The 17,972-nt window shown below is 38.6% G+C and overlaps 1 protein-coding gene across 8 annotated transcripts in view; it reads right to left on the bottom strand.

Moving 5' to 3' along the window:
* The window catches only part of BCLAF3 (BCLAF1 and THRAP3 family member 3), a 55,682-nt gene extending 37,911 nt beyond the window's left edge, over nt 1-17,771 (bottom strand). For 7 of the 8 annotated variants that reach the window (XM_081277208.1, XM_081277211.1, XM_081277210.1 and 4 more), the window contains exons 1-4: nt 17,638-17,771; nt 6,151-6,225; nt 2,198-2,767; nt 1,161-1,823 (exon numbers count right to left, since the gene is read on the bottom strand). In XM_081277208.1, the coding sequence (XP_081133334.1) occupies nt 1,161-1,823; nt 2,198-2,767; nt 6,151-6,191 (1,274 nt within the window). In that variant the 5' untranslated portion in view covers nt 6,192-6,225; nt 17,638-17,771. Of the gene's footprint in view, nt 1-1,160; nt 1,824-2,197; nt 2,768-6,150; nt 6,226-17,441; nt 17,582-17,637 lie in introns of those variants that run through there. The other variant, XM_081277205.1, reaches the window with a different exon arrangement.
* Between the last annotated feature and the right edge of the window lie 201 nt (nt 17,772-17,972).

Consider the following 17,972-nt stretch of genomic DNA (forward strand, 5'->3'; position numbering starts at 1 on the left):
TGTGCAGTATCTTGAATGAAGTTTAGAAAACCAAAACTCTTCAAAATTGGTATTTCTAGTAGTCTTCAAAAGTGACACAATTTATTAATTCATTTTAAGCATATATAAATATACATATTATAATATATTTTCTGTAAGTACAGGAATGTAAAGAAAGTATGCAGAAGGATAACTGCTATGCTTAACTTGAAGAAAAGAAACAGAAAATATTTTGTTTAAAAAATCAAGACCTTGGGTTTACCTCCCTTCCCACTCCCATCTTACTCTTTCCCATTTCATTTTCTTGTTTTGATTCAAATACAAATAGGAGTCAACTGTGAATATGAATGCACCAAATGAACATGGTCCATCCCTTTTTCATTGACATACTGGTAGTGTATTAAGATAATGAACAGATTTAGCTGACATAGCTAACTGCAGCATCTTATTATTGTCAGAATCCATAAATGGAGATAATATTCATAATGGAAAAAAGCATGTGAGCTTGCCTTAGACTATAACCTATTACAATAGCAGTCTTTTTTTTAAGACTCATTAAGAGCTAAAGCAAATGTCTTATAAATAAGCATCTCCCCAGATTATAGCCTAATTTCCTCTATCTGGGAGAATCTAGTCAGTTAAGCCCAGTCATTTTGACAGGGTAGCAGGAATGACAATAAGTTCTCTGCCTCCTGGAGTCATGAGGGTAGGGGTGGGAATTTGAATCCCAGCCACTCTGACATAGTCACTTCATCTCTCAGGACTTTGCTTTCTTCCTCTATAAAACCAGGACCTTTTCACTCAAAAATTCTCTGAATATCAGGCAACAGGGAACACAGGCTCTGAGAAACTTCCAAAGAATAGGTCTTCCTGAACTCCACCCAGCCTATCCCTAGAAAGGAAAACCTGGCAGCATAAATCCATGAAGAGAAACAACTCCTCAGAATGCCATGCACCCAGGAAGCATCTGGAAATAAGATGTGGGAACATGCAGACATGAGATCACTTTCTATTACTAATCACAGGATTCATCCTCATTACAGGGCTTTTGGGAAAAAATCCAAGCAATCCTTTCCACTCCTTGATGGAACTCCAAGCACACTACCAATTCCATTTTTGAACTGCAAAAAGAAGTGGCAGAAACATTTATTAAACATCATAAAGAAAAATGAAGATAATACCTGAATGTATCTACTGTTTTCTTCACATCTACTTTAACTGTAAGTGATTTCTTCTTAATATTGACGGACGAGTGTTTCACATTGGAAAGTTTTTGACTTGTATCAGGTTGGTTACTGGAGGAGTTGCTCTCCTTTTTGAATTCCCCTTCTTTCTTTATTTTTTTCTTTCGTTTGTCATTACAGGGCTTCAAATCAACCTCATTTTTATTTGAATGAGTATAGGCCACTGAGTCTTTCTTAGATGGTTTAAAAAGTTCTTTGACTTGTCCATCTTCAGTCTCTCTCCCTCTTCCGGCATTAAAACAATCTGACTCTCTACCTATAGGGCCTTTTTGAGAACTGTGTTTTCTATCTTCTTCTTTCAAGTATTTCTGATTTCTCCCATCAGAAAAGTCCTGGTCACCTTCTGAGAGCTTATGATGCTTGTGGCGATAGTCATAGGACACTTTGGTTGCTGAACTGGTCTCTGGATAGTCCCTCTCAGCATATCGGTGAGTTTGAGGTGCAAAATTGCGCTGATCTTTCTTTTCTTGGTAAGGTGGAGGAAAATGCTCAGGCTTCCACTTTGGGTTTCTGGCAGGCTCTCTGTTCTCATACCTCGCCACGTCTTTAGGTCTTTTTGATGTGTGTCCATATTTTCTGAAATCACGATCCTCAGGATACCTGTGTTGACATAAAGCAGTTTACACTTGCACTACAGAGAAGAAAGTAAGAATTTATATGTGTAGAATGTTGGGTAGCATGGCTTTAAATGTAGAATGCAGTTGTAAGGATAACCTATAATCCCACAAGCCTGCATAGAGGCACAAGGTAGTTATACAGGAAAATACCATCTTTTTAAACATTTTAGCTAACAACATGATTTACTCTAAAAATAATTTCACTACTACTACCACTAGACCACAACTATATTACAATGCTTTTTATCTTTTTTAAACAAAAGCTTTTCAAGGTGGTTATCTTCAACCATAAAGTAAATAGACTTTTCACTTGAGGCTTTATATACCAAATTACCCAGGTTTAATGTTTTCCTATACCTCTTCTGAAAAGAGCTCCTTGTGTCAAAGTCTTCTGAGCCTCTTCTAGGTGACTGGGAATATTTTTCTTCTTGCATCCTCTGGTGCCTCAACTCATCTTCATGCCACTTCCCTTCAAACCTAAAGGAATCTGCTATTGACCTCTGAGGTGGTTTCCCTCTTCTCCCACTTCCTCTAATTCTGCGGTCATCAGGAATATACCTTCCTTGCATTTTCTGGGGATAACAATTCCTCTCATGCTCTATGTAGGGTACACCCTCTGAGTATGTGGGTATATACTGAGATCTTCTGTTACCATCCCCTCTTCCTGGTGAATACACTCGGTGAGGATTATATGTGTAAAAATTTTCTACAGAGTTTCTTATCTCGGGGGAAGGTGATCTATGTTCATAAGATCGGTAATATAGATTTCCACGAGGGGGAATTCTTTGTTTATTCTGTTCATGTTTCTCACTGTCCATTCTCCAAGCAACAGGTCTTTTCGGATATTTTCTATATTCACAGTCATAATGCCCATGAGAATATCTTTGCTTGTAGTATTCAAAATTTCTAGGTACTGGTGATAAAGACCTATGTAAACAAACACAGAAAAGTTTAGCCCATTTTAAGACAATAAACTCTTTGTCTTAATATGTCCTACCTAAAACATTTGCCTTTCCTAAAATTCCACTGATTCTCTTACTCAAACTAAATTCATCAATTTGCTACATATATGCATTTTGAATTGTACATGGAGGGGGGGTCTGAACCAATGTATTCCATATGCATGTCAAAATGGGCTGAGTACACCCATCCTACTAAAGCAGGACCAGCTTAGATTCAAGGCAAGATCTATTTTGGAAGATTGTTAATTGCAAAGTACTGGCAAAAAAAAAAGATGTAGTGACTTCAAAGGGCTGATCAGCAAAAGCTTGTATCAGAGTTAATGGCCAAGTAAGAAATAAGCAGAAACAGTAGATCAACACGAATAAACATGTATGAGAGTGTCTGAAAAAAAATCAAACCCAGCCTCTGAAATTATGTTAGATTCTAAGATCCAATGATGTTACAATCCAAACTCAGACACCTTATTGACCCCATAGTTTTTCCAACTGATTGTCTATTCTCTTTCCTAAAGCTGTATCAATAAGAGACATATACTTAGCAGGTGGCAGGGAGAGGGGACAGAAAAGTCTTAAGACTTGAATCTTAGGTTCAGTTTTGTTTTAAGTACTTCTATCACAGATAAGTTGCTTTTCTTTCCCACTCCTGCTCCCTTATATATCAACTGAAAGATGTGCTGTTCAAACAGCTTGTTAACTTTGGTGAAAGTGTGCTTTAATGCAACTACAATAGTCTCCAGGGACAACACATGCCTTCTGTATCTACCTTCTCTAGTACCTCAGCCTTGCCAACATGAAGTCTTGTATTCCCACTGAGGAGGAAGGCTCCTATATCCAGGGAAACCAGTCTGGGTTCCCCAGCCTTAAAGATAAGAGAGAGGAACACCACTATCTGGAACACAATAAAATTCAATTTTGCACCCGAGGACATTAACCAATCTGACCTGCCTCAATCTCCTTTCTGAAGGTCTAATGTCTTCTCATCAATGAGCAAGCCTCTTTTGCAGTTTTTTTTTTTAATCATCCCTTCTCAGAAGGTACCACAGAGTTGGAGCAACCATGAGTGACCTTTTTCCTTTTAGTGACAAGTCTGTGTTTTCCATACATTAAAGGAAGCAGATCTATCTTATTTGGGTACCTACTGGGACATATATACTAGACTTGGCAATTATTTCCCTCTGGAGTCACCAAGCTGGATATATTGGTATTATTTCATTGAAACGAAACTCTGCCATCCAGCTGGCTATACCTCATCACAAGAAGTCTTTAAATGGAAGAGTCCATCTCTTTCACTACCAAGGAGAAAAGCTAGTAGTCTGAGGCAGAAACCTTGCAGACTGAAGAAAATACTCAAGATCTTAAAGTAACCCTTATTTCACATTAAAAACTGCTTTGAGACTATATTTTATATCATATTTTATTATATACCACCCCTATATTCTGGAGGTTGCTAGAAAGGTTGTTATCATATTTGATTCTCCTAAAGGGACAAAAGAAAACTGGAGTCTGTTGGGGGAGAGTTCTCTAGTCTCTGGAGTTCAGCAAGGCAAGTCTTGTGAGCAGAGGCACTGACAGCTTTTGTTTCAAGGAAAACAGCCTTGGAAATAGAGACAGAGACTCCCTCAGGGACTGAGGGCTGGTTTGTTTGCTGCCCAGAATAATAAGATAATGTCTCCTCCAAGGTAAAGGCTGGGGGCTTTCCCTACAGCTATTCATAGGAAACTCAGGTTCTTCAGTTATGCCAAAATTCCATTGTTGGCAAAGACAATGGGTAATCCCACTGCTTTGCATCATCCACCCAGCCAGCTACTTCACAGTGCTGGCCCTCAGGAGACCTAGAGGGTAGGGCATACAATAAGAACCTAAAGCTCAAACTGCCTACTGTAGTATGAGTAATAAAGGCCTTTGTCTCTGACCCAGGAATGCTTTGTGGCAAGCTAACACACTAGCCTGCAGGTAGAATAAAATATCAGACCCTTTATAGTTGTTTTTTTCCCCTTTATAGTTCTTGACAAAGAAACCTAAGAAGAAATCCAGAAATCAGGCTCTCCCTAAGCTTCCCAGGGTCTCTTGTGTCCTTCATCAGAACCTAACACAAAAGGGTGAAACAAAACAACCTCTGTGATACCTTCCAGGATCAAATCCTTTGTTTCTTTGTATTCCCTTTTCTTTCTGAAGATCTTCCCCATTACAATTTGGTCTTGTGGATTACAAAATGAAAACTGTTGAAGAACTGATTGATTAGTCACTACACTGTCAAAATGAGCACAGTGGCCAAGGTACATTAACATGAAAATCTCGGCCTGCCTCTTATGTATGTGAATATGGTCCTTTTTAAAAGTCTCAAGACAAACTAACTGCATTTACTGATCTATGCCTTTGCTTTTCTTCTCCCCCTTAATCAGAATACTTGATTCACTCTTTCTACCTTTAAAAATTTTACCTATCTTTCAATGTCCAGCTAAAATTGTCACCTCTTTTTTAAAGACTTTCTTAGTTCCCTCCACAGACACAGAATTATTCTCTCCCTGTAGATCCAGAAGGCTTTGTCCCATTCCTACCGGATCATAGCTGGCTATCATGTCGGTCTCTCCAGCTAGCCTGTATACCTGCTGAGGCCACTGAAGATGGAAGCCCCAGAACCTGGCTGTAGCAGATGTACAATAGACATTGAACTGTTCCAGTCTATGCATATATATACTGTTGATACTACCCACCAGAAGAGAGGAGTTGAAATACAATTGGGCTCTTCAAAACTATTATTCTGCCATGAAGAAGAAACTAGAACCTCCTTATTTTCTGATTCTACATTTCTTCAAACACATAGATTATGAAAAAATAAGATAAAACGCACATAGAAGAGTTCTGAACCACACGTGAATTTTTAAAAAATGTAACACTCTCAAAGATGTTTCTCACTCTCCCTTGCTGTGACCACTCCATTTCTTTTTATTATAAATTAATTCTTGGGCTGGGGATGTGGCTCAAGCGGTAGTGCGCTTGCCTGGCATGCGTGCGACCCGGGTTCGATCCTCAGCACCACATACCAACAAAGATGTTGTGTCCGCCGAGAACTAAAAAATAAATATTAAAAAATTCTCTCTCTCTCTCTCACTCACTCTCTCTCTAAAAAAAAATAAATAAAAAATAAATTAATTCTAGATGCCAATAATTAAACTGTCAGCTTCTAGAATCTAGAAATACAACCAATTCCATGATAAATCACCTACTGTGAATAACCAAGTCCCATGAGTTTATTTAAATAGATTTTAAACCAGTACTGGTGAATTTCAAAGTCATAGCACATCCCAACTCCAAGTTGCTTACTCTGCTAAACTAAGAACTGCTCACCTGTGTTTCCACCTGGGCGATCTAGATCGTGACCGTGCCATCCTTTGACACGTGAGCCACTATCCACTTTTTACACTGCAAAGAAACACAATGTTAGCAAGTTTATAGAAATGAGCCTGCAATCTGTTCTAAAACATGGTGAATGCGACCAAGAAAAAGTTACTTAAACCCTTTGTGCTTCTGTTTTCCCATCTGTAAAATAGGATGATAATAATAGCACCCACCTTATTGGAATGCTGTCAGGATAAAATGAATAAAATCAAGGATCAGCAAATTTTCTGTTAAGCACCACATTGTGATTATTTTAGACTTTGTAGACAATTTAAGGTCTTTGTCGAATTTGTTCCTTCTCTTTTAGAAAAAATAACTCCTTAAAAATGTAAAGCCATGGAAAAGTGCTTGCCTAGCATGTGAGAGGCTGAGTTCAATCCTCAGCACCACATAGAAATAAATAAATAAAGGTAATGTGTCCAACTACAACTAAAAAATAAATATTAAAAAAAAATGTAAAGCCATGGAGCTGGGGCTAGGGCTGGGGCTCAGGGATAGTGCACTTGCCGGGCATAAGTGAGGCACTGGGTTTGAGTCTCAACACCACATATAAATAAATAAAGATCTATTAAACAACTAAAAAAATTTTTTTAAAAATGTAAAGCCACGACTAGACCACTTTGAGATGTGCTGTAAGTATTAAACACATCTAATTTCAAAGACCTGGTTAAAAAAATATATCATTAATATATTTCTAAATATTTATCATGTTAAAATTATTATTGGGGTATATTGGGTTAAATATGCTATACTGTTAAAATTAGTTTAAAAAATAAAAATGTAAAAATGATTTTTAGCTCAAAGACCAAAGGAAAATAGGCCTGGCAGGCCAAATTCACTATAATTTGATGACCTCTGAGTTAAATCATGAAAAAAGGTTATTATGTTTTGCACATACCAACTGCTAAGTAAGTATTCCAAAAAGAAGAAAAAATAAACCCAGAGTTCCTCTATTTGAATACAACCATTACTACCTTCCTGTCTTTTGCCATGTACATAAACACTTCATGTAATCACAGTCAAAATGTTTAGAGATACATGATAATATATCCTATCCTGTTTTTAAATTGCTAGATTACAAGAACTACAATTCTTAATTATAATACTCAATTGCTGCCTAATTTTCCAACAGATAAACATACCCAAAACTTAATTAGGCATTACTAGACATTTAGTTTACTTCTGATTTTTTTTCCTACAATGTTCTTCTTCTCTTTTGGGGGTGGGTGGTGGGGTCTGAACCCAGGGCCTCACACATGCTATGCATGAGCACTACCACTGAGCTACATCCACAATCCAAATAAGTACATTTTAAAAGTCACTTTTAAACTGGAATTTTTAAGCAATCTTCAATAAAGAAACTGATCACTTCAGGAACTGAATTTTGAAAAATACATAATTAGAGTATAATTTTCCATACTAGCCATTATTTATATCTCACTTCTGATTTATAATTAAGTAGTTCCCAACTTAGTGGCTCCAATTCCCCAGTAGCTTTCAAAATCGTTGCCATGCATCCATGAATAATCATACAGTCACTATGCACAGACTACGGAATGGATAACCATGTCTCATATATTATGTACATCTATGCTGCAAATTTCTGAAGATACTGTGGTAATTATTAAAATATAAATAACTTGGCACTGTAGGTTTTCCGCCAATACAAAAAGTACAACTGTTATTGTGTAAATATCAGTTTAAAAAGATGTGGGGCGCAGGATAAATAGAAAATACTACGATAATGGTGAGAAAACAAAATATGGGGAGGTTGAAATTTATTTTCATCTTATTTTATTAACAAAATAATCTATTCAGATATAATTCCAATGACAAAAATTTAACCCATTTGAAGTATACAATTCAGTGGTTTTTAGGATATTCACAAGGATGTACACCATTACATAGTCTAATTTTAGAATATTGCATACCCACAAAAGAAATCCCACTAGCAGTAATTTTACACTCCTTTCCCAACTTGGCCCCTGTCAACCTCTAATCTACTTTCTTTTTTTTTTTAATATTTATTTTTTAGTTCTCGGCGGACACAACATCTTTGTTGGTATGTGGTGCTGAGGATCGAACCCGGGCCGCACGCATGCCAGGCGAGCGCGCTACCGCTTGAGCCACATCCCCAGCCCCTCTAATCTACTTTCTATTTCTATGGATTTGCCTATTCAGGAAATTTCACATAGGTACCTCCAGGTACCCTACTAGTCTACCACACCATAGAATCACACAATATGTAGTCTTTTGTGACTGGCTTCTTGGCATAACATTTTCAAGGTTCATCCATGTTACAGCATCTATCAGTACTTTGTTTCTTTTTATGGTTGAATAATATTCTACTATATGGATATACCACATTTTGTTCATTCATTCACCTTTAATTATACATTTAGGTTGTTTCTACCTTTTGGCTATTATGAATGATGCTTACATAAATACTTCTGTACAGGTTTTTGTGTGGACATATATTTTCACTTCCTATATATCTAGGAGTGAAATTGTCTGGTCATATGGTAAATTTGTTTTTAACTTTTTCAGGAAATACCAAACTTTTCCAAAGTTGCTGTACCATTTTACTTTCTCACCAGCAGTTTCTAATTTTTCTATATCCTCACCACCATTTATTATTATATTTTTAATTATAGTCACCTGTGTTAGTCCATTCTCCATCACTATAACAAGACCCGAGATAACTAACTTATAAACTGAAAAAGGTTATTTTGGCTCATATTTTGAGGGTTTCCTATCCAAGACTGGGTGAGCCCATTGCTTTGGGCCTCTGAGGACATGAGGACAGCAAGAATAGGAAGCACATGATGGAGCAAACTGTTGATCTCATGGCCAAGAAGCAAAAGAGGTTCTGCAATGCCCTTCAAAGACACAAACCAAATGATGGAAGGAGTTCCTATTAGGCCCCACCTCCTGTGGGTTCCATTAACGTACAATAAATAGTGCCACTCTAGAGACTAAGGCTTCAACACATGGATCTTTGGGGGACACTAAACTAAACCAAAGCACCATCCTAGTGCGTATGGCATGGTATCTCAGTGTGGTTTTGATTTGTATGTCCCTAATATCTGATGGAGGGTAACCTTGAAATATGTAAGAAAACTATGAAATTAATCATACTTCCTTTATTTTGATGTAGTAATTTCAGTTGCACTTACACCTAATTGCTTTCTACCTTTTTTCCTAGCCCTATGGGACTCTTTTCCTCCAGGTACCCTACTAGTCTACCACACCATACTACTTGCTTTCCTGATCAGGCATGCTGTTCCTACCACACAGACGGCCTTGCCTCAGTCTGTCTAACAAATTCCTATCCTTTCAGGACCACTTGACCATCATCTCCCCTGGGATTCTTCCCTGGTTCCCCTGTACCCCTGCCTAATTTCTTTTGCTTTGGGAATTCTGGGTTGGTTCTGTGATGATTTTAATACACTATTTTTTAATCTTTATTTTATTTACTTATTTTTTATGTGGTGCTGAGGATCGAATCCATGCATGCAAGGCAAGCCCTCTACCACTGAGCTACAACCCCAGCCCTAACACACTATTTACTTACATAATTTTATTTATTTCAATAGGCAAAAGACTCCAAATAGCATACCACAGAATACAAAATTCAAATAGCCCATCTTATAGATGGACAACCTCATTAGTAATTGGGAAAATGCCAGTTAAGATCATAGCCACTTCTTGCCTGTCAGATTGACCAAAAAACTTTTAAGTTGTTTTTCTGGAGCATTGGAAAGGATATAAAACAATAGGAATTCTCATATACTCCTAGGACAAATATATACAAGTATAACTAGTTTGGAAGCAGTATGGTAATATCCAATAAAGTTGAATATGCCCATATCCCACAACTCAGCAATTCCACACAGGAAGAACCTTGGAGCAGTGGTTGTCAAACTTTATAGTATGCACTCAAATTACCCAGAGGATTGATTAAAATACAGATTTCTGGGCCTAAAGTGGGCCATGATTCCAGCAAGTTCCCAGGTGATATGGATGTTGCTGCTCCAGGGACTATAGAATCACTCACTGGCTTGGGGGCAAAAGTGGAGATCACTGAGGAGTAATGTTTACAAGTCATATTTATTGCATGTGATAAAAGAAGTATCCCTAAGAATATTTCCTTTTGGATAATATTAAAATTAGCTTTATAAAATTCATACTACTCAAAATGGGTAATTTTTATTGCATATAAATTATACCTTATAGCTGTAAAAAAGTAGCTTTGGGGTGATGAAACTGTTCTAAAATTAAGATAACATATTATGGAAATGGTTGTAAAACTGCAAAAAATACCAAAGACCATTTGATTGCTCACTTCAAACAATATACTATATCTCAATAAAACTATTTTAAAAATATTAACTTAGCAATTATTTAGTACACATCAGTTGTAACAAAAAGTACTGGTTCTAGAGATTAATGGATAAGACAGACAGATTAATTTAAATGTACAGCCTGAACTAAGAATGGTTTTTACATTTTTAAAAGGTCGAAGATGACCATGAAGATGAAGATAAAAGAAGTAGCAGCAACAGAATTGTATATGGCTCACAAAACATGAAGTATTATCTGGCCCTTTAGAGAAAAAGTTTGCTGATCCCTGATTTAAACTTAATATACTTGGGCTGGGGATGTGGCTCAAGCGTTACCACGCTCGCCTGGCATGCGTGGGGCGCTGGGTTCGATCCTCAGCACCACATAAAGATAAATAAATATACTGTGTCCATCTACAACTGAAAAAAAAACTGAATAAAGTTAAAAATAAGACATAAAAATGTCTCGTAAGTTGGGCTGGGGATGTGGCTCAAGTGGTGGCGTGCTCGCCTGGCATGCGCGGGGCTCTGGGTTCAATCCTCAGCACCACATGGAAATAGAATAAAGATGTTGTGTCCACCGAAAACTAGAAAATAAATATTAAAAAATTCTCTCTCTCTAAAAAAAAGTCTCATAAGCATATAACATCACTAGTCACTAGTGAAATGCAAATCAAAAAGCAATAGGTGCCACTTCACACCCATAAGGACAATTATAATAAAAAAGACAGATTAGGGGCTGGGGTTGTGGCTCAGAGGTAGAGCGCCTACCTAGCATGTGTGAGGCACTGGGTTCAATCCTCAGCACCACATAAAAAATAAATTAAAAAAAAAGGCATATATTTTTTTTTTAAAAAAAGACAGATTATGGGCCGGAGTTGTGGCTCAGTGGTAGAGCATGTGCCTAGCATGTGTGAGGCACTGGGTTCGATCCCCAGCAAACAAAAAAAGGTATTGTGCTCATCCACAACTAAAAAAAAATTTAAAAAAAGATTATAACAAGTCTTTCAAAGATATAGAGATAATGGAATTCTCATACATCACTGGTGGGAATGTAAAATGGCACAGCCACTTTGGAAAACAGTTTGGCAGTTTTAAAGTTAAACATAAAGTTACCATATGGCCTGACTATTCCCCACCTAGGTATATATCCAAGAGAAATGAAAACATAAGTCTATATAAAAAGTGGTATAGAAATGTTCATAGGAGCAAATTTATAATAGCCAAAGGTATAAATAACCCAAACATACACTGAGAAATGAATGAATGAACAAATTGTGCTATACTCATACAATGAAATATTATTTGACTATAAGAAGGAATGAAGTACTAGTACATACTACAACATGGATGAACTTTGAAAACATTATGCTAAGAAGCCAGTCACAAAAGTCTGGGCTGGGGTTGTAGCCATACACACATCAGATAGAGCATTAATCTCTAGGATATATAAAGAACTCAAAAAACTTAACACCAAAAAAACAAACAACCCAATCAAGAAATGGGCTAAGGAGCTGAACAGACACTTCTCAGAAGAAGATATACAATCAATCAACAAATATATGAAAAAATGTTCACCATCTCTAGTAATTAGAGAAGTGCAAATCAAAACTACTCTAAGATTTCATCTCACTTCAGTCAGAATGGCAGCTATTAAGAATACAAACAATAATAAGTGTTGGTGAGGATGTGGGGGAAAAGGTACACTTATACACTGCTGGTGGGGCTGCAAAATGGTGCAGCCAATATGGAATGCAGTATGGAGATTCCTTGGAAAACTGGGAATGGAACCACCTTTTGACCCAGCTATCTCAATCCTCGGTGTATACCCCAAAGACTTAAAAACAGCATACTACAGGGATATTGGCTACATCGATGTTTATTGCAGCACAATTCACAATAGCTAAACTGTGGAACCAGCCTAGATGCCTGCCCTTCAGTAGATGAATGGATAAAGAAACTGTGGTATATATACACAATGGGATATTACTCAGCATTAAAAGAGAATAAAATTATGGCATTTGCGGGTAAATGGATGGAGTTAGAGAATATCATGCTAAGCGAAGTAAGCCAATCCCAAAAAACCAAAGGCCCAATGTTCTCTCCGATAAGTGGATGCTGCTCCATAATGCAGGTGTGAGGCATGAGAAAAATGAAGGAATTTTGATTGGGCAAAGGGGAGGGAGGGGAAGGGATGGAGTATGGGAACAGGAAAGATGGTAGAATGCAATGGACATTATTACCTTAGGAACGTATATGACTGCACATATAGTGTGACACTACATTGTGTATAATCAGAGAAATGAAAAGTCATGCTGCAATTGTGTACAATGAATCAAAATGCATTCTGCTGTCATATATACCTAATTAAAATTAATAAACAAATTTATCTTTAAAAACAACTAAATACATAAACTGCTATACAACAAGCCTTAGGAATCCAACCCAGGGCCTTTGTGCATGCTAGGCAAGCACTTTACTGATCTATACTCCCAGTCCCTATATTATTTTTATTAAGAAAAAAATGGGAGAAAAAACAAATATACAAAATAAGAAATAGGGGGGCTGGGGCTGTAGCTCAGTGGTGAAGCACTTGCCTCACATGTGTGAGGCACTGGGTTTGATCCTCAGCACTACATGAAAATAAAGATACTGTGTGTTCATCTACAACTAAATAAATATTTTTTTTAAAAAATAAGAAATAGTATGGAGGCAATAGCCATTGAAATAGAAGAAAAAATGAATCATCAGATTAGTTAGTAGGTACCTGCCAAATGATTTGAAAATCCAGATAAAAATTATATTTTACTATAAATACAGATCTCTAAACCTTAATGTATTGGAATTAGAAAGCTTAAAAAGACCAATTTTCATAGAAGAAATAGAAAAAGTTATTAAGGAAATATCCTATGAAAAGCACCAGGCCCAGATGGTTTCACAGGGAACTCTACCAAGCCTCTAAACACCAGATAGCCTCAATGCTCTATAAATTATTCCAGAGACGGATCAAGTCCTATAGGAATATCAACCTGTGGAAGAAGATGAACTAGCAAAAGAGAATGAGAAAGAATTTTGTGAGGAAGGAAACCCTGGGTCGCAAAATCTCAGAATGAGATCATGCACTTTGCCTGAGTAATAAGTGGAAGTTCAGGAGACTGAGAAAGCCAATTATTAACTCCTTCAGATAGTTGTCTAGGAAGGTGAGGAGAGAAGCCTGGTGGGGGCCCAGTGATGAGAGGTCTAGGGAAGAGGTTTTGAAATGGAGCAACTTGAGTAGGTGTATTCTTGACAAGGAGGGGACTATATGGTATTAGGGATCTAAAAGAGAATGACAGGCATAGTATAGATGAGTCTAGGTCCAATTAGTGCAGAGTTTCCTTTGATTCCTTACTATTAACTCTAAATGATATAGTCAATTTTTCCCAATATTCCATATTTACTTATCTTCTTCATTGATACAAAATACATTTGTATCAGTGTCAAATTCTATGTTAATTTAGCAAACTTTACTAGGTGACAGTGACTGCTAGTGACTATGAACACAAAGTTGGAAGAAACCTAATTTCTTTTCCTGAGAAGCTAATAAGTCTAGTGGATAAGAAAAAAATCACAAGAGTGCTAGCACTTCCTGGTTTATAAAGCACTGGACAAATACTATCTCATTCAATCCTCACAGCAAGCACTTGAAGAAATTAGAATTACCCCTATTTCATTAGTGAAAAAAACAAGCCTGAGAAAGGTTAACTGTCCCAGATAGAGGACCTTAAACTAGAATCCAGGTTCTTGTACTCCGTTCCCCAGTATGCAACACCTACTTTCAGAAAAAAGATCCTGTAGGGGCTAGGGTTGTGGCTCAGCGGTAGAACGCTTCGATCCTCAGCACCACATAAAAATAAATAAGTGAAATAAAGGTATTGTGTCCAACTACAACTAAAAAAATAAATATTAAAAAAGACCCTATAGAGACTGCCTAGTCACCTACTCAGATAGATGCTCAGTCAGCAGAATTGGGCTTTAACACACTCAAGAGTAGTTGACACCTTCCATCACATGTAAAATTGCCATCTAAATTTGGAAAGCAGCTACATCTAACTGCCTGGACAGTTTATACCCTCTAGGGCACAAAGACTGTATTCTTTATCATAAACCCAAGGACTGTGTTTAATTTACCTTTATAACTGTTCCCCCTAGGCTTTACATAGTGACTTTTAATATTTGCTCCTTTAAAATTTGTGCAGATTCAGGGGCTGAGGTGGTGGGTCAGTGGTGGAGCATGTGCCTAGCATGTGTGAGGCACTGGGTTCGATCCTCAGCACCACATTAAAAAAAATAAATAAAGGTATGTGTCCATCTACAACTAAAAAAAATATTATTTAAAATAAATAAACAAACAAATAAATAAATAAATAAATAAAATTTGTGCAGATTCATTCATTCCCCTAAGTTAATAACTCAGATACAGTTCTTTTTTTCCTTTGAAGTGCTAGGGACTGAACCCAGGACCTCACACATGCTAAGCACACATTCTACCAATGAATTACGTACCCTGCACCCTGATGCTTTTATTATTATCGGTTCCAGGGACTGAAAATTTTTTCAGCCATTTTTAAAAACCACTAGTCACATCCCAGCCCATTTTTATTCCTTATTTTGAGACAGGGTCTCACTAAGTTGCTCAGTCTCACTATATTGCCGAGACTGGCTTTGAACTTGTGATCCTCCTGTCTCAGCCTCCAAGCCTCTGGGATTACAGGCATGCATCATCATGGAATAGCTATCTAAATTTAGAAATTTCTTTTAAAAATTTACAAACCTCAGGATGTTTCTGCACTCTGAAATTTTTACAAATGACCACAATAGCAACAAGACAAAGTATGTTTAAATGTACTTTTCATAAATGTCTCATTTGACCCTTAAAACCACTCTACAGGAAAGGTAAGGTAACACATTAAAACCCCTAATTTACAATTGAGGAAACAGTACCTTAGAAAAGTTATGCGATTTGTTCAAGGTAATCAGATATGCTAGAATTCAAGGAAATCCTAACTTCAAATCTCTTTTTCAAGGCTGGGGCTGTAGTTCAGTGGCAGAGCACTTGCCTTTCTTGTGTGAGGCACTGGGTTCAATTTTCAGCACCACATAAAAAAATTAAAAAAAATAAAGGCATGCTGTCCATCTACAACTACAAAAACTTTTAAAAAATCCCTTGTTCAGCTATATAACCTTTCTTTACTGAACTGGTAAAGGTGGAATAAAAGATGAGAAATTGAATTACTATCAATAAATAAGAAAAATAAGTGATAACTAGAGAAGAATGCTTGTATTGGTTGGAGAGAACACAAATGGGTCGTTTTTCTACAGAAATCCTTAAATTTTGCCTTTTGATAGGATGTGGGTAAGGACACCCACAAATTATTGGTAGGAATGCAAAATAGCAATGCCTTATAGAGTGAAAATGAACAATTCACATTTGTTTTTATAAAACCCTTTATTTGTATACTCTGCTCAACAACTCCATCATCTAGGAATTTACACTAAGGAAATCTATCCAACAATGTGTTTAAGTAGTGAAAAATGCCGAATAACCAACTAAATAAATTATTACAGCCATATAATGGCTTGATATATAGTTGGAAAAAAGCAATTACAAAAGAGTTTACCTCAAAAATATCACATATTCATCTCTGCATTTCTGTGCAGAGATGAATAGGTGAATTTTTCATTGTGATTTTGTATATTTTTAAAGTTTTGTATGTGAATGGCTTACTAAATATTTTTCTTTATATAAATGTTTATAATAAGGCATATTAAAGGTTTCCTGGGGGAGGTTGTGAAACTGCAGGGATTTCAAATGAAAAATTTTGCAGCCATTTTTAAAAATACTATTAAAAATAAAGCATCACTGGGGGTGTGGCTCTGGTGGGGGGCCTGCCTAGCATGTTCCAGGCCTTGGGTTGGATTCCCCAGCACGGCAGGGGGGATAAAATAAATAAATAAAGCATTAATATACTATTACCATTAAAATACCATTGAAAAATAAAGCACTCTACCCTGACTTGCCACCGTGCCTGCCTGTAGCTGCCTGTAGTCCCAGCTACGCTGGAGGTTGAGGTGGGAGGATCGCTTGAGCCCAAGAGTTCCAGACCAGCCTGGTCAACATATCAAGACCCCATCTCAAACAAAATAAAAGCACGCATTATGAATCCTCAGCAAAACCTTTTCAAATTCCAGTCTTTCCTTTGGACCTGTTCCCATTTGGAGGTGGGGGGGGGGCTTAAAAGGTTGCCTGACCAGTAGCTTGAGTGACACTGATTTCTACCTTTAGTTTGTAATGTGTTCCAGAAAAGAAAGGCAATCACCTAAAAGGCATCTCAAAAAGCACCTCAGAAGGAAAATATTTAGGGGTGTAAGTTTCTCTTCCATTTATTTCCCTCCTGACCTACTACCAGGGCAGTCCAGACTGTGACTGGCCCAGTTTCCCAAATACATCCTAGAGAAGCACATGAGATGCGCCAATTTTCAGTATACGTTTCCAAAAAGGCAAGTTTTACTATGTAATGCAGGATAAACAGCAGCCTTCACTACTCATTCTCAACGTAATCAAGAGAAGATGCCGCTGCGCTGCGGGAGCACTACACGAGGACAAAGCGGGGGCTCCTAGGCTCAGATCCCGCAGGCGACGTGTCGGGGACCGCCTCGGGAACAAGGGCATAGTCCCTGGACACCGCCTTCCCTCCGCCCCCATGACAGACGCTAGGAACCGCGGGGACAGCAACCTGCCGGAGAACCGGGAAAGAGTGGGGTCGCGTAAGCAGGTGCCCAGGTCGCCGCACCAGAGGGAAGACACCGGTCGAAAGGCCAGAGGGACGCTGGCGAACCATCCGCTGGGAGCCTAACCTGGGCGGCCGCTCCCGAGGCTGAACTGGCCGAGCGATCCAAGAAAAACCGGGGAGCGGTCCGGACCTGAGCCGGACCGCCGCATCTTCCCCGCAGCCCCAACCGCCACCCGGAGAACCGCCCATCCCGCGCGGAGGACACGCCCTCTCTGCGGGCCTAGGCCTCTACGCCCCGCCCGTTCCCCAGGGCCGCTCACCCAACCGGGAAATCCCCGCCGTCGCCACCGCCGCCACCGCCGGCCCCCTCGGGCCTCGCCCCTCACACGGCCGCCGCCTCCTACGGCAGCGGCACCACCACTACCTCAGCCGGGCCGCAAGACCCGGAACCACTTCCTTCCGGAACCGCGCAGCCCCGCCCCCACCCCGCCCACTGTCGCGGTCTCGCGCTGAGCCTGCTCTCCACCGACCCTTCCACACTTCCAACGACTATGCCCCGCCCAGGCTGCTCCGGCCAGAGCGCCTGCGCCCTCTGCCGGCCATTCCCACCTTGACCGTTGTCGAGGGCGCCTGCGTCCTGTGCTTTGCCATTCTC

Source organism: Spermophilus citellus (genome assembly GCF_964194105.1).
Source record: "Spermophilus citellus genome assembly, chromosome: X".
In the NCBI taxonomy this organism is placed as follows: domain Eukaryota; kingdom Metazoa; phylum Chordata; class Mammalia; order Rodentia; family Sciuridae; genus Spermophilus; species Spermophilus citellus.